The sequence below is a fragment of the Trifolium pratense genome, linkage group LG2 (genome assembly GCF_020283565.1).
Source record: "Trifolium pratense cultivar HEN17-A07 linkage group LG2, ARS_RC_1.1, whole genome shotgun sequence".
NCBI classification, from domain to species: Eukaryota; Viridiplantae; Streptophyta; class Magnoliopsida; order Fabales; family Fabaceae; genus Trifolium; species Trifolium pratense.
In genome coordinates, this window is record NC_060060.1 from 55,974,715 (window position 1) to 55,992,903 (window position 18,189).

At 36.2% G+C, this 18,189-nt stretch overlaps 2 protein-coding genes across 2 annotated transcripts; one reads left to right on the forward strand and one right to left on the reverse strand.

Moving 5' to 3' along the window:
- Positions 1-198: 198 nt before the first annotated feature.
- On the forward strand, positions 199-2,077 carry LOC123906919 (1-aminocyclopropane-1-carboxylate oxidase 5). The gene is made up of 3 exons (XM_045956949.1): positions 199-397; positions 531-757; positions 1,175-2,077. The coding sequence occupies exons 1-3, from the start codon at positions 296-298 to the stop codon at positions 1,770-1,772; spliced, it is 927 nt and encodes a 308-aa protein (XP_045812905.1). The 5' UTR covers positions 199-295; the 3' UTR covers positions 1,773-2,077.
- An 899-nt stretch (positions 2,078-2,976) lies between these two features.
- LOC123906918 (NAD kinase 2, chloroplastic) lies at positions 2,977-17,348 on the reverse strand. Its single transcript, XM_045956948.1, has 8 exons — positions 17,006-17,348; positions 14,576-16,483; positions 9,758-9,879; positions 9,500-9,641; positions 9,179-9,403; positions 8,937-9,011; positions 3,893-3,994; positions 2,977-3,583 (listed from the first exon to the last, which is right to left on the reverse strand). The coding sequence occupies exons 1-8, from the start codon at positions 17,174-17,176 to the stop codon at positions 3,380-3,382; spliced, it is 2,949 nt and encodes a 982-aa protein (XP_045812904.1). The 5' UTR covers positions 17,177-17,348; the 3' UTR covers positions 2,977-3,379.
- Between the last annotated feature and the right edge of the window lie 841 nt (positions 17,349-18,189).

Here is an 18,189-nt window from a genome sequence, read left to right on the forward strand (position 1 = left end):
TTGTGTTGTGGACATGTATGCTACAAACAAGCAGTTACTCTCAAAAGCAAGCATTGACATTGGAAATTTTAATTAATTAATTAATCAAATGTGTTACCGTCTGTTACCTAACTCTAACGGCTGCTTTCTTTATAAGGGAACTTATTATATACTATTATTGGTTGACATCCAATATGGTGGGATATGTTTTCTATAAATAGCCAAAGCTACACCTCTTACATATCATCCCAAAACAAATCTCAAACAACTTTCATATCTTTCTCATAACTTTTCTTATCATAACTTTTCTGATCCAATGGCAGTCCCAGTTATTGATTTCTCTAAGCTGAATGGTGAAGAAAGGGCCAAAACTATGGCACTTATTGCTAATGGCTGTGAAGAATGGGGATTCTTTCAGGTACTTGTGTATGATATCATGTTATAAAGTACTTGTGTATGATATCATGTTATAAAAAATGAATGCATTTAGTTTTTATTTTTTTGTGGTTTGGTATTTCATATACTATATATGCTCATAATTTGTTTTACAGTTGATCAATCACGGCATTCCGGAGGAACTTCTTGAAAGGGTGAAGAAGGTTTCCACTGAGTTCTATAAGCTGGAAAGAGAGGAGAATTTCAAGAACTCCACAACAGTGAAGCGTCTGAACGATATAGCTGAAAAGAAGAGCGATGAAAAGCTGGAGAATGTAGACTGGGAGGATGTTATCACTCTCCTGGATGATAACGAATGGCCAGAAAATACACCAAGTTTCAGGTACAAAGCAAATCTACTATTCTTTCCTAGTAAACACTCATCAGGCATATTGATATCAGAATCGAAAAATCACACTACTGATTATTTCATGCATACTGTCTCCTATTATACTTGCTCTTATTCTTACTCACCAGAATTTTATGTTCTCGTATAAGTTCAAGAATATTGTGGCTAATCAAAACTCAAGCATTCTTGAGAGACTAGGTAGCTTAACTGATTTGAGCTAAAATAGGTGATTTCACAGTAAAATCTAAAATTGGAAAATTTTTAAGAGTTAACTTGATACCACTATATTTTTTTAAAGATTCAAGGACAGCACTACAAAAGATACTAAGTGATAGCATGACATAACATGTCATTTCATAATAGGTAGAGTTTCAACATGAATGCATAACTGACTTCTCATATGGATAACAGGGAAACCATGTTAGAATATCGGTCTGAGTTAAAGAAACTAGCAGAGAGTCTCACAGAAGTGATGGATGAGAATCTGGGCTTACCAAAAGGATACATCAAGAAGGCGCTGAATGGTGGAGAAGAAGACAATGCTTTCTTTGGCACTAAGGTCAGCCACTACCCACCCTGCCCCTATCCAGAACTTGTGAACGGACTACGAGCTCACACTGATGCAGGAGGTGTCATCCTTCTGTTCCAAGATGATAAGGTTGGTGGCCTTCAAATGCTCAAAGATGGGGAATGGCTTGATGTCCAGCCTTTGCCAAATGCCATTGTCATCAACACTGGTGATCAGATTGAGGTCCTGAGCAATGGCAGATACAAAAGTTGTTGGCACAGGGTTCTGGGCTCTACAGATGGGATGAGGAGATCAATTGCATCCTTCTATAACCCACCACTCAAGGCCACCATAAGTCCTGCACCACAATTGGCAGAAAAAGAAAACCAGCAAGTCGATGACACTTATCCTAAATTTGTTTTCGGTGACTACATGTCTGTCTATGCTGAGCAGAAGTTCCTCCCTAAGGAACCAAGGTTTAGAGCTGTTAAAGCCATTTGAGAAAAGCACATCGTTTCATATAGAAACCCGAAAAGAAAAAAAAGAAAAGAAAAATCGTCTTTTGTTCTGTTTACGGGTCATCGTTTTATATAAGACATGGTTGACAATAGCAAAGAATACCACATGGTTGCCATTCTCTTCATAATGGGAGCCATTGTGGGTATTAGTAGTTTGGTTTTATTTTAGAATATTCTGCTTTATCTTTAACTATCATGGTGTGGTGTGGGAGATTGTATGCATCTATATGGGCTTGATTTGTATAATAGTACTATTACATAAATTCTACTCAAGTTATCCTTCATGAATTTCTCTCTTCACCTTGTATACTATTGCCCTGTTCCATTTCAGTTATATTTCACATGAAGTGAAATAAATGCATCTATCTCCTTAATCATGGAATATTTTATGAAAAGTACCCTCTTAAAGTTCACTCATTACCAAGGAGCAAAACCCTTCTTTTTTAACACCAACAAGTACTGAAAGTTTTAAGACAAAAAACTGCCACTGATTATCAGCAATGTTAGGGAGATATGAAAGTGCAACATTCTCTTTTTCTCCAAATTGCCCTTCATTTAAACTTGTTCCATGAGAATAAAATGATAGTTGAAAAATAAAATCCAAAATAAATGAAGGGTATTTTAGGAATGGTGCCAATAAATTGGATGGATTTAGTTAATGTTTTCTTATATTTTAGACCATTGAACGTGAATTTTTTACTTATATTCAAAAACGGAGGAGTTAGTCTTTAGTACCACATTGCAACTGCTGTGCACTAATGACAGTACTCTTTTTAGGAATATTATATTAAATTTACTGGAGGACAAGCTTTGAAACAACAGTACAGTTTCTGCCTTGTGACCTTGACTTTCTCATTAATAGTTGAGATATTTCATTTTTCTCTTTAAAGTGAATAAATTCTGAATATATACCTTGGATTTAATTACTATGCCTTGATAGCATGAAAAAGTTTTACCCAGACATTCAAAAAAATAACATAATAGAGTTTAACACAGATATCTAATCATACTTTTACTTATAGATATTTGTTTACACATACTGTATTTTAGGAATAACATTATGAGTTATGACACAACATACTGGTAAAATATGATTGAACACACATGTAAAATATGTTTACATTGTCGGTGTATAATTATTAAACTCGTGTTAGATAGCAGAATATACCTTTGAACAAAAGAGTGTGTTGAATAAGAGAAAAGATCCAAAGAGAATGTGAATTGGCTTTGGGTGAGTATCTAACACCTCGCCTGTTTATTTATATTAGTATTAACGTGAGGCTATGTACAGACAAATAGTAACAGTTGTACAACGGCACTTTCTTTTTTTTGACACAAACAACAGCATTTTCTAAGACCAACAATTTATAGCGTTCAATGTCAGTGTAGAACAGATTCTTTCCACAATAAAGGGAAAAAACCATTACCAAACCCTAATTCTCATGGGAAGCTAATGTTACAAATTGGTAGTAACGAGTATACTATGTCAAAGTTCTTCAATTTCAATGTATAACTATATCTTCTACCGTAACTACACAATGTAGTCTATACTAGAGAATAACGCATATCTGATTGTCATTTTCACATGCCTTATAGGGCCTTTTGATCAAGTCTTTCATTCCAATTTAAGCAGCGAATCAAACTATGAAACCAATCACCTGTTTGGTCAAACTTGTTAACTGTTGGAAGAGGATGCTGACTCATAGATATTCGTACAGAATCTCCTCTTGAAAGTTGCTGCCTTCTCTTCCCATCAAATGAAACCCAGGCATTGCTTCTAGCATCCTCTGGAATCTGCTAACAATAAATTGTACGTTACTCGATAGTCGATACCGATATCCTAATTATAAAACCCACAATCATTAAACCATTAGTTATCCTCTAAATTCCAAATCATGTCAAAGAATTGATTCCCTAAGTTTAGTTGTTCGTCTAACCATGTAGTTTTTTCCAATACATATTTTTTGAGAGACTACAAAATATAGCTAAGGAAGGAAAACATTTGCACGCATAGAAGATGCATTATAAACAATGAAACATGTAATTGTGGAAACAAGAACAGCCAACATGATATGTTTACAACATAGATAATGATAACTTCACCTTTAATTCAAGTTGAGCAGAGTCTGGAAGTATAACTGGTCTAAATGAGAGTGAATGTGGACAAATTGGAGTGAACAGCATGCATGGAACATTTGGATGGACCTGCAATTTCCATTCACCATTAGACAGAAAACATTAACGAAAGCAGTGAATTAATTCAGGACGACTTCACACTAATATTGTGCAGATATCATGACATTGGGAGATGTATATGTAGTACACTTTAAGAAGTTATAATAAAGAAATTAACAATTATACAAGGTAACTTGTACAAAGTTTCTACGACTTTGCAGTTTGCGTGGCAATTCCTCGAAAGCTGGCTTGTTTGGTAATCCAAAAGTGGAATAAGAGTTTGTTGTATGATATATTCTGAGTGACTTAACAATTTTTACAGATGTTTGTTATTTCACTTTTCAAATGATAGAAGGGATGTTATAATAAGAAGCCTAAAAACTTGTATTTCTTTAAGGAATAACATAATGTGAGTGTGGACTATATAAAATCTTGTTTAGGTGGAAGGAAGAAAGGAAGGAAAAGAGTACTCTATTTAAACGAGCTCTTGACAAAATGGGGCAAAACAAAAAAGACGAGTTTGGCTTTGCTCCATTTATTGTCCATTTATGATGTAGGAGGATTTCTTCAGTATTTTATTATTTTAGTTAGATTTAGTTTTATTATATTTTAGGTAGATTTCTTATTTTTATATTTCACCTAGATTAGTTATTTTTATATTTTAGGTAGATTTGTTATTTTTATTTAGCTAGGTTTGTTATTTTTATTTTTACAATCTTTTAGAAGATTTGTTATTTTTATTTTTCACTACTATTTAAGGTAAACTATTGTAGCCTTGAAGGGAACTTTTTCATTCAATAAAATTATAGAGAATTTTCTCAAATTTGGTGGACTCCAAATTACTCTTTCGGTGGACTCCGAAACCCTATTTTGACAAGTTTGTGTTTGCGGCTTGTCTTTATCCATTAGGTTTAGCGTTTTGCTAACCTTAGCGCTTCCGTTCTGCGTCAGTTGGTATCAGAGCAGGTTTCTCCTGTTCTTTTCTAACGTGATCAGATGGGAGATCAACCGGTGACGAAAACAGAGTTTGATGGTGCCATAGCGGGTTTAACCGGGGCCATCACCGCTCTGACAACACAGATGACGACGTTATCCAACAACGTTAACAACAACAGAATCAATCCGAATAGGGGAGGAGAACGAATTCCGGTTATTAGGGTTCGTAATAACAACCAAACTATTGTTACCTACATAAAATCAGAACATACGCGTGGTGAATCTGATTTGGAATACTATGAGCGTAGATACTACAAAAGGTTGAAGGATGATTACTACACGTTTAAAATCTCTGATTCGACATATCGTTGTCCGTTTTGTTGCAACAAAGATTACTCCTTGTCCGACCTTTTGAGACATGCTTACAGAATGTCAGGTAACTTGCGTAAGACGATTAAAGATATTGCTAAACATTCTGTTTTGATAACGTATATTAATTGGTATGTTAAGGTTAAATTCGATGAAGCATGGAGCCTCCTCAATAATTCCAACAACAACAATCATGCCAACAATTTTCAACTACGTCACATAGCTAATGAAACCCTAGATGATAACCAACCATCTCATCCCGAGAAACTTGACGATTCTGCTGATAAATCCAAACCGAAAGAAACTGAAGTAGTTGTTGAACCAGATGTTTCAGTTGAAGGTGAAGAATCCAAAGATGAAAATAAAGAGGCCGATGAAGTCGAGCAAGTTCACGATGTTATTAGAGATTCCCAACACGATGAAGTCGTGGATTTTGAAATCGATAACACCAAATCAGCTATGGTTTCAAACGTCATCAATCCCAATGTGCAATCTGCTCCTTTAATCTGTGTCCAAACAGAGGCGACGACAGTCACAGATTGCATAGTACCAGCGTCTAAATATCACAATGAATCAATGGTTGCGTTTGAAAGGATCATGGATGCAGCAACCGAGATTCAAATAAGTGAGAATGAGCCACTTGAAGTTGATACTTGGAGTTCTCAAACTTCCCTCATTCAGCACCATTATTATTACCTAATTAGTGAACTTGATGTTAGTGACACTAACTCATACTTGTTAACTAAGGTGGGTCAAACATCCTTCTGTGATAAATTTCCAACTTTGTATGCCATCTTTGAGGAATGGGACCCCGGTGGTAACTTGGATGTGTTGGCACAAGACGGGTCCTCTCACTTCACTCAATGGGATCCAGGAGGGTGGTCTCTTGTTCATCGGAGGAATCAACTTGCAAGGGAAGCTCCTTATCAAGATGAGAACTCGGGGTCGAGTTCTTTTGAGGTAGAGGAGACTGATGTAGGAGGATTTCTTCAGTATTTTATTATTTTAGTTAGATTTAGTTTTATTATATTTTAGGTAGATTTCTTATTTTTATATTTCACCTAGATTAGTTATTTTTATATTTTAGGTAGATTTGTTATTTTTATTTAGCTAGGTTTGTTATTTTTATTTTTACAATCTTTTAGAAGATTTGTTATTTTTATTTTTCACTACTATTTAAGGTAAACTCTTGTAGCCTTGAAGGCAACTTTTTTTCATTCAATAAAATTATAGAGAATTTTCTCAAATTTGGTGGACTCCAAATTACTCTTTCGGTGGACTCCGAAACCCTATTTTGACAAGTTTGTGTTTGCGGCTTGTCTTTATCCATTAGGTTTAGCGTTTTGCTAACCTAGCGCTTCCGTTCTGCGTCAGTTGGTATCAGAGCAGGTTTCTCCTGTTCTTTTCCTAACGTGATCAGATGGGAGATCAACCGGTGACGAAAACAGAGTTTGATGGTGCCATAGCGGGTTTAACCGGGGCCATCACCGCTCTGACAACACAGATGACGACGTTATCCAACAACGTTAACAACAACAGAATCAATCCGAATAGGGGAGGAGAACGAATTCCGGTTATTAGGGTTCGTAATAACAACCAAACTATTGTTACCTACATAAAATCAGAACATACGCGTGGTGAATCTGATTTGGAATACTATGAGCGTAGATACTACAAAAGGTTGAAGGATGATTACTACACGTTTAAAATCTCTGATTCGACATATCGTTGTCCGTTTTGTTGCAACAAAGATTACTCCTTGTCCGACCTTTTGAGACATGCTTACAGAATGTCAGGTAACTTGCGTAAGACGATTAAAGATATTGCTAAACATTCTGTTTTGATAACGTATATTAATTGGTATGTTAAGGTTAAATTCGATGAAGCATGGAGCCTCATCAATAATTCCAACAACAACAATCATGCCAACAATTTTCAACTACGTCACATAGCTAATGAAACCCTAGATGATAACCAACCATCTCATCCCGAGAAACTTGACGATTCTGCTGATAAATCCAAACCGAAAGAAACTGAAGTAGTTGTTGAACCAGATGTTTCAGTTGAAGGTGAAGAATCCAAAGATGAAAATAAAGAGGCCGATGAAGTCGAGCAAGTTCACGATGTTATTAGAGATTCCCAACACGATGAAGTCGTGGATTTTGAAATCGATAACACCAAATCAGCTATGGTTTCAAACGTCATCAATCCCAATGTGCAATCTGCTCCTTTAATCTGTGTCCAAACAGAGGCGACGCCAGTCACAGATTGCATAGTACCAGCGTCTAAATATCACAATGAATCAATGGTTGCGTTTGAAAGGATCATGGATGCAGCAACCGAGACTCAAATAAGTGAGAATGAGCCACTTGAAGTTGATACTTGGAGTTCTCAAACTTCCCTCATTCAGCACCATTATTATTACCTAATTAGTGAACTTGATGTTAGTGACACTAACTCATACATGTTAACTAAGGTGGGTCAAACATCCTTCTGTGATAAATTTCCAACTTTGTATGCCATCTTTGAGGAATGGGACCCCGGTGGTAATTTGGATGTGTTGGCACAAGACGGGTCCTCTCACTTCACTCAATGGGATCCAGGAGGGTGGTCTCTTGTTCATTGGAGGAATCAACTTGCAAGGGAAGCTCCTTATCAAGATGAGAACTCGGGGTCGAGTTCTTTTGAGGTAGAGGAGACTGATGTAGGAGGATTTCTTCAGTATTTTATTATTTTAGTTAGATTTAGTTTTATTATATTTTAGGTAGATTTCTTATTTTTATATTTCACCTAGATTAGTTATTTTTATATTTTAGGTAGATTTGTTATTTTTATTTAGCTAGGTTTGTTATTTTTATTTTTACAATCTTTTAGAAGATTTGTTATTTTTATTTTTCACTACTATTTAAGGTAAACTATTGTAGCCTTGAAGGGAACTTTTTCATTCAATAAAATTATAGAGAATTTTCTCAAATTTGGTGGACTCCAAATTACTCTTTCGGTGGACTCCGAAACCCTATTTTGACAAGTTTGTGTTTGCGGCTTGTCTTTATCCATTAGGTTTAGCGTTTTGCTAACCTTAGCGCTTCCGTTCTGCGTCAATTTATGAAAGAGATAGACACAAATGAAAGATTAGTGGAACCCGTTAGTGGGACCACTTATTTAAATAGATTTCACTAATCTATCATTTGTGTCTATCTCTCTCATAAATGGACAATATATGGAGGTAGATAAATTGAGCAAAGCCAAACTCGAAAATGAGGGTGACGGATATGGAGAGCTATGTCTGGGTTCAGTTATCTGGAACTCATTCAGCATTGTTGACCACTCATATTTGCAAAGTAGTAGAGAAAAGATTCCTCATTAGTGATTACAACTTAGACAACATCACTAGTTTAAGCTTCCTGAGAACATAATAAAGCATTTCATCAAGTTATCTTTAAATTCCACATGTAGTGCAATGCAGTAAGAGTAGGAAAACACGCCAACGAAATGTTCAACAACTCTGCAGAATGTGCAGGTGAGGAAGGCGTGGATAAAATGATAGCTAAAATTTATAATGATTGCTTATCAAAGTATTCCAAGTCAAGGGCATCTAGCCACGCCATCTATCTACTTCAGTAATCAGTATAGGCTCTGGACAAAAACAACTCTAGGATAAGCTTACCATAGAACCTCCAGCAGCTGTAGAATAGGCCGTGCTTCCGGTAGGAGTGGCTATGATCACTCCATCACCTTGTACCTGAAAGACATAACAATCACCATATATAAGCCATAACATAACACTGCTTCAGAAAGCTGTTTAGAGGTGTTAAATTTAGAATAGTGACGGCTCTTGTTAAAGAATATAAAATATAAAATATGTTTACAAATTTGGAGTGCAGACAACAGACACTAAGTCAAACTCACCTTTGTTATAAGTCTGTCATGTTCATAGCATTCAATCTTGGAAAGGTACGGATTAGAACCCCGATCAACAACAACTTCATTGAGAATATCAAATACTTTCCCAGGCATAGCTTTACCCTTACGAAAAATTTCACATCGGAGACGCATTCTGAGAGTGATGTATACACCATCTTGTTTACTATTTCCATGGATGACTTTTCGTAGGTCCTGTTTGTAGTCTTCAAACTGAAAACAGAAATTCAGAATGGAAGTCAAACAAATGGAAAAAAAGATGCCTGCATTTCTTTGTACTGAAATAAATGATGGGTTTGAAGAGCATACACTATGAGAAGCCAGAAAACCGAGGGAACCAAGGTTAAATGACACAACAGGGGGAACAGCACCTCTAAATAGATTTGAAGCATGCAATATAACGCCATCTCCCCCCAAACATGCCACAAAATCTACTTTCTCGTGTAGATTGCTGAATCAAAAGCATTAGATATGTAACATGGTCATTTAATGAAGCAAATATTTTATATAGAGGGGGAAAAGTGGGAAAAGTTAAATCTATTGCACATAATTCATAAACTACAGTACCCAGTATCTTGAATATAGAAAGTCTGAATGAACCCAAATCCGGAAATCCCAGCAAATATATCATGCACATCAGGTTCCACAAATACGTTCATTTTCTCTTGGTTATATAGAAAAGAAGCAACCTGAAAATTTGATAAAGAAACTCTGCTTATAATGAATTTCGTCAAATTAATTACAAAATATTCATATATAGTTTCTATAAGAATCACAAAAGTACCAAGTGCTGTCGGAATACAGGTTAAAGTTCAGAATTAAATTTGCCAGTTCTCACATTCCCTATTATATTTGATTCCAAATTTTATGTCATTTGTTACAGAAGGTAGAGACTATACATCTTTATCTCCAGTGCAGTAATGATAGTAATGAAAAATATTTATCTAAGCATTTCGAACACAATGCTCTGCATAAAATCCCTACAACCCATCTTTCACAGTTTCCATCTACAGTCCCGTAAATGTCATGAATTTGATTCTTTTACTGATTGATATTTCAGCTCTTCAACTTTCTTTTTAGGAAAAATCTTTAAGAGTTATTGATAGTTATGACAGATTTTATAAAAGGAAACGTGGGCAGAAGGATACAGCTAATCATTCCCTTATAGGAATGTTTCCTTATTCAGCGAGGGAAGAGAAAGTAAATCTAGATCTGATTGATTAAATAGAAGAGTGTTTCCCTGCCATTGTTTTTTATGCATGATTTGAGTGGTGAATTTTACCCTAGGAGAGCTAAGGCCTCTCGAAGTGCCTCATTTATCATTTACAGCTTATTTCCTTACATTTTAGTCTTCTGTTTGTATTGTGAGCTAGATCCTACATGAACTCTAGCTATTTCCAGCAATAAGAATTTCTATTCACTACTATATTCTACTGTTTTATTTTATTGATCAATGTTTAATCGTAATCGAGATCGAGTCCTATCAATTGGTATCAGAGCCTTGGTTACAATCCAAAATCCAATCACCGAATAGAGAAACGTGTTGATGCGTTAGAACAAAGGATGAGCAAAGCTGAAGTTGCAGTTGAGCAGCTTCGTCAGTTGGTTTTGGAACAACAATCACGACCGCCACCAGTCACGGTGGAGCAGATTCGCGAGCTCATCCTAGAACAACGGGATCGTTGTAACCGTCGTCGGGGGCGACCACGGGAAAGAGATCACCACTATGACGAAGAAGAGGAATGGACCGATAATAGCACGTGGTCGTGGGACTCACAATCTCAACCACAGCAAACTGACGGTGGTAATGATCAGAGTTTCTGTGACGTTGAAGAAGGAATTCATCTCAACAAATTAGAGTTTCAACCAGAAACAGAATTGAAGGTTTGTGAAACTGCGGTGAAGGTTGTGACAGAGAAGATGAGGGTGCTATGTACGACGGAGGAGAACGATTGTGCACCTACACCAGCTTTGCAGTCTCGAACACCACCGCTGAACGTCGTTCGATCTACAACGACACTAGTACGGCAAGTTGCGCCGCCCAAACCTCCGGTGTCCAAAAACTTCCAAATCATTGAAGCACCAGTAGCGCACACACAGCTACTAGAGCCAGACCCGTCGGATTCCAACCAATCAGTGATGGTCCTTCCACAACGAGTTCCACTACCTAAACCTCCCGATCCGGAAAATTATGTTCAGGGGAATGGGTCGTTGGCCAAGCTACCACCATCATCGCAGTCACTGACCACCGATTCAGGAGCAGAGATAAGTCCACCACCACAGGCAACACCGGCGAAGATGACCTCTAGATCGACCGAGCAGATCGATCTCACTTCAGTTGAGAAAAATCTGGAAAGACGAAGGGCAAAAAAGGTAATTTCTATATTGGGAGGAATTTTAGAAAAACTGGGGGCAAAATGGGGAATCTGTGAATTTGGTACATCTTTTAATCTAATGAACCAGACCCATGTTAATGAGGTTTTGCTTTTTGAGATATTCACCAATTGGGCAGGAGCAAAAATAATAGAGTTGGCCCAATTCAAAACTAACAACTTGTGGGTTCAGAAAAAGGGAAATTCACATATCCCAATTCAAGGGACAGAAGAAAGGTTACTTTACCTTCCTTGTGGTCTTGGTTCACTACTAATAGTGATTAGAGATGTCAAAGTGTTAGATGTGTTAAGGATGTCTACATATGTCATTTCCCAGTGGCAATATAAAGATGTCAAGGCATTAGAGGTGCTACAGATGTTGACATATGCAATAGCCAAGTGGGCATTTACATGTGAGTATGCATGGCATGCAGGGAAGAAAATAGGTGTTCATATTTTCATTCCAAATCATTATGTTGGCACATTGAAGGATATCAATGTTACCAAGGAGCTAAGCAGACCTGTCGTTGTATCTATGGGAGTGGGGAATTCTAATCTAATTAGGATTGATTGTTGGCTCAAACAACACAATAACAAAGTTATACTATCTACTTGTGATGCAATTCAGTCGGGAGCTATTAAACAATTATGGGCACTTGCAATTATATTTCAAACATATGTATTAAAGAAAGGTCATGCCAAAGATCTTGTTGGTGTGGCAAAGGAAGCATGTCAACAGGCCTCTCATAATGGGTTAGATGTGGTTCTAGTTGATATAGCAGAACGTAGACATGATTATGAATATTTTATCTGTGATAACATGCTTGAGTTCAATTCAAGTCTTAAAGACATGGATAAAATTGGGGGTCAACCAATGTTGGTGAAAAAGCTCTTAAATCCAACTATGGACAGCAAGAACAGAGAAAATGGCATAGCACCAGCAGCAATTGTTTTTCATTTAACCATTTTCTCAATAAAGGATGCAGTCTGTGATTTTATCATGCTTCTTGATTTTGTAGAAAAGACGCCACTGGATATACTGATTACTGACAAGTATAGTGGGCCATCAGATGTCAAAAAGTTGAGGCTGAAAATGATGACCGCAGTTGCAAATGAAAGTAACACAGGTGAGATGGTGACAGAGCAGCGTGAATATGATGCCAATGCAGACATTCCAATTGCGAGGAAATCAATTTGGGTGGTTGTGAAGATGGTATTGCAACAGTATGATGTCAAGGTTGTTGTTGTTCCACTTATTCAATTTCTTGAGATGGAAAGGGGCTATTTTATCTCTAAAGCTTTGATGTTTGCAACTATGATATTAAATTCATCAGTGAGGATAATACCATGGGACCCCGGGAAATTCAATGTGTTTAAGGCTAAAGTTGATTGTGAATGTTGTTGGAGAAAATCTTATTCAATCTATGGTTTGCTTAATTGGGTCTATGGCAAACATAATCATTTCCAACCTTTACCAACTAGTTTGAATGAAGAGTGGCAGCTGAAACCAGAACCTGAAGAAGCATTAGATACCAGAAGGAATGCAAGTGGGGAGGTTGAAGTGTTAGTCACGCGGAAAGGACTTCTAGGTGTTGAGAACTCTTGGGAACTAGCTGACAAGATGAGAAAAGAGTTTCCCAGATTCCTCCTTGAGGTCAAGGAGAATTTTGAAGGGGGAGGTATTGATAGTTATGACAGATTTTATAAAAGGAAACGTGGGCAGAAGGATACAGCTAATCATTCCCTTATAGGAATGTTTCCTTATTCAGCGAGGGAAGAGAAAGTAAATCTAGATCTGATTGATTAAATAGAAGAGTGTTTCCCTGCCATTGTTTTTTATGCATGATTTGAGTGGTGAATTTTACCCTAGGAGAGCTAAGGCCTCTTGAAGTGCCTCATTTATCATTTACAGCTTATTTCCTTACATTTTAGTCTTCTGTTTGTATTGTGAGCTAGATCCTACATGAACTCTAGCTATTTCCAGCAATAAGAATTTCTATTCACTACTATATTCTACTGTTTTATTTTATTGATCAATGTTTAATCGTAATCGAGATCGAGTCCTATCAGTTATGAAATGGGCATACAAGATGCTATAGGTTATAAATTAAAATTATTTTGTGACATTCTTTCATGAAGATCGTCAAATATTTGATGTTGGGTATTGAAATAAAATATCAATAATATCTTGAATCATATATAGCTCAAACAATGACTTTAGATAAAAGGAAGGAAGAACCCTGTAATATAATTTCCTTTGTAGTACTTATATGGCTTAGACAGTCCACACCTTTCAGGTCAAATTTGTTGGGTAAGTTAGGTCTTGAGCTCAAATTCCAAGAATAATATGTTTTTCAATTAATTTATTTGGATTTTAAAAATCAATCAGAAGTTCTATTTGAAATTTTTTTTTATAAGAAGCTTTTCTAAAATAAAATTATATGGTGAGCTAGATATTTAATCATTAAACTAAAGAGTAATAGTTATAGATATGAAATTTAAAATAATCCCTGCATGGATAAAATATTTGATGTTATTTGAGCTAAGTTCAACAAATTTAATATTTCTACATAAAGTGAAATTACGCCAAGTTGAGCAAAACAAACGCAAGCTGAACCTTGGATCACTGTAAGTACGAATTGTTCAAGCATCCCTCGTTTACTATATTAAGCCCATATAAACGAGCTTGAGCGTAAATGAGGCTCACCCTACAGCTACATGATTCTTCATCTAAATGGAGTAACAGATATACAATGTTGATCAAAGATATAATTACATAACAGAAATAAATTATGTGGAAAGTAGTGCCAAAGATCCCAAATTTGATGCTAAATCCTTTTCAAAATTTTCTACTCAGCATCTTTATAGATGAACTAGCACCCACCCTGAGCCTGAACTAAATGTCTCTCCCCTCGCCACCACAACAGAACACATCCCACAATGTATACCAAAATATAATTAATGTTAGAAACTTTTAATAATTTGGGTGCTTATAGGAGTCTAAAAATATTACCTCTTTAGCTTCTTCCATTAGGTGCTCCCCAGGCTTTTTCAACAATAACACGGTCTTTGGGGTAGATTTCCACATTAGCATTTGTTGCTGAGTGCTAGGATGCGTGAAGGCCAGTGAAGATTCAGTCACCTTCTCTCTCACACAAGAAAATCCATCTGTTCTTACTAGGAACATCTCTGCTTTTTTTCTCGACTGCAGTCTTACAACTCCCGTTGAAGATGCACACATGTCCCCTTCAGTGAATCCCAAGTCTTCCCCTGCCTTATCCTCATCGGCTAAAATCCTTTGAGTATTTGTTGTATTATCAATATCATTGACATCAGTCATGCAATACATTTCTCTTTCACTAAAAGCATTAACTGTTGTTCTAACAGAACTGGAAGTATTCATATTCACTGACTTCCACTTGTTACCAACTGCAATCTGAGCTGACCCATTGGAACTTACTGCTGGACCCACAGTTTTAGGTCCAGGATTATGACCACTGCTGATAATCACTTGCCCCTGCAGTCTTCTATTATGCATGCTCGTTGATTCTGGCAAGCATTCCAACCTATTGACCAGATTACTTGAACAAGAGGGTTTTGAAACCTTCTTACTTCCCCAAAATCTGGACATCTCTTTTTTGGAAAAGATATCATGAGGAGGAACTTGAGCTTCTAAAGGGTTAGTTTTGTCGGATAAAGTGGGAAAAGATCTTTCCCCACCAGTAGTAGAAGCTTGTGATGAAGCCCTGTCAATAGGAATAATCCCACTTAAGGTCCCATTACTTTGTGTTTTTTCATTATTCTTATTTGGAGAGGTACTTTGGTCAAATGGGTCAACAGAACTATGGACTGAACCCAAATCCTCTTGCAACAAATCAGTATCTTTTTCATGGGAGGATCTCTCAGCAGGCGTTGAGTCCTGCAGTTTCCCAGATTCATTTGTATAACCTGATGACATACCATTGGAAATTACTGCTTGATTAGAAACATACTGTGATGCAGATTGAGCCATGTATTCCCTCCATCTGGAAACCATGGCAGATGTTCTCCAAACTCCTTCCTTGCTGTGCAGATAGACTGGCCTTTTGCTACTATCTGAAACAAGAGATGCAAACCTCTCAACTTGTTCCATTTTAGGCGCGGTCCCAACTTCAACCGGGATTCTGACCAATTCAATACTTCCAGAAGAAACAGCATCATGCACAGCAGCTTGGTAGAAATTATCTTTTACAGTCTCTTCTCTGAGATCCACAATAGTTTTATATCCTCTATCCAGTAGCCACTTAAGGCCTTCTTCTGTTACCTGCCCACCTATCCAAAAATCAGCTTCCGAATCTTTGGACTCCAAATCCTCGTTAGAACCGAACAAATATACAGGACTCCAGTTTGCAAATAGTGCAGGACACGGATAATCCTCTCTGCGAGGAAAACCGGAATCATAGCATACATTCTTCAGTCTCTGAAGTTTCCTCCACACATCCAAATTTCGATCATCACCAGGAACTAAATAGTTCTCAAGAGCAACATGCAAACTCTCACAACACCTTTTCATCTCGCTCCTGAAAATTGCAAGTGGGGGAAGGGTTTCCTCCACTGTGCCAACACCAGCAGCACGGACGGGAGACATAACGGAAAATCTTCCAGAAAGAACATCCTCCCTCCCATTTTTAACAAGAGCAACCATACATCCAAGTACAGATACTATTTTATCTTCTAAAAGAGGTTTCTCACCGGACGGAACATCATCCGAAACACTACATTCACTGGTGAAAGGGTTACACAAAGCATCCATTAATGCATTATGAAGCCTTTCAGAATTTCTAAAAATCCTACAATATGCTTCCACTTCAGCAATATCACCCGGAACCGGACCAATCCAAGGCAACCTTGATTCATCATGGGATTCAATACACTTCAAACTCTACAAACAAAAGCATACCAACACACAAAACAAAATAAAGAATCAATCTTTGATATCATGGATGGATACAAAATCCCTAATTTGGTCGCGGGAATCATTAATTGGATACAAAATCCCTAATTTGTTTCTAACTTGTTGCACCATTACCCTTTCAGTTATCCTCCGTCACAAAAACTTGTTGCACCGTTACCCTTTCAATTAGTCTCGTATATGTGTCTTTTTCATCAAAATAACATTGTGGAAGTCAACGTTAATAATCACGGTGCAACAAGATAACAGAGGTTAACTGAAAGGTAAAAGTGCAACAAATTAAAATCCTAAAGCACTATATGTTACCTAGAAAACATAAAAACTTAATTGTTACCTAAAAAACTTAAAAGAAATTAACTGTTACAAACGACTCCTACATACATTTGGGCTTAAATTTACTAAAACAGAATCAAATTGGTACTAAAAAAATATACATAATTTTGGTTAATCCAATAAAACAGAAACTCTTGAAGTAAAAAAAGAAGATGAAACCTGAGAATCCAAAGCGAGATTAAAGGAAGATGAATTGGAAAGATGAGCGGCGGTTGTTGTTCGGAGAGTGAGGTTGTTGGTATGTCGCCGGAGAGAAAAGATTGTGGGATTGTGGGAGGTGACGGAGAATGCCACGTGGCAGAGGCAGAGAGTACTACTACATGCCAGCATGGTAACTGGGACTTCACTGTCGCAATGAAATCAATCTTGTTTGTTTCTTTTATGATTGTGATATGTGATAAGTACTTTTATTATTTTTTTCTGGAAAATGCTTTGTTAAGGAGACAAATATTATGCAAAATTTAACCTTTCATTCTTTGATTTTAACTTCAAATATAATGTTAACTTCAACAAAAAAAAAAACTTCAAATATAATTTAATCTTTTCAAAGTCCATTGTCATTTTCAATGATTTTTTTTTCATAATTATTCTTTCTAAATTATAAGTTGTTTTTGACTATTTACAAAAGTTAAGAAATATTATTAATATTGTATAAGAAAAAAAATTATGAGGGATTCTACAAAATTATCTTTATTAATAGTATGAGAAAGATAACTTAAATATTTGTAAGAAGAGACTAAAAAATAGTTAAGAATATTATCTCCGTCCCAAATTGTAAGGGAAAATAAAAAAATCATACTTAAGAAAAAGTAAAACATGATAATTTGAAATATGTTTTTGTGGGTTTTTCTTGGAATAAGTTGCATAGGAAGATGTAAAAATAATTTTTATTGGTTGTTGTTTATTGAAAAAATGAGAGAGAAGAAATTAAATGCAATTTGCATTTAATTTTATGAAAATAAGGAAAAAACATTCTTGAAAATCATTTTTTCTCTTATAATTTGGGACAAAAAAAATGGGTTTTATTCCCTTATAATTTGGGACAGAGAGAGTATATAGGTATTGTTTGACTTTGACCAGTGGCGGAACTAGAAAAAATATCGTGGGTGGGCCGAAAAATAGTCAATCTATTTTCAAATTGAATTTTTTGCTCTTCTATTTTCACATGTTACTATTTTGGTACCAACAAACTATATTTTTACTCTAAAAATTGTGATTTTTGGCTATAAAGGTGATTTATTGTCTCCAACATTGAATCTAAAGATGAAATATCAAATTTGAGACCAAAATTCACAATTTTTTCCCATTAAAATTCGCTAATTTTACAGCAAAAAAGTAATAAA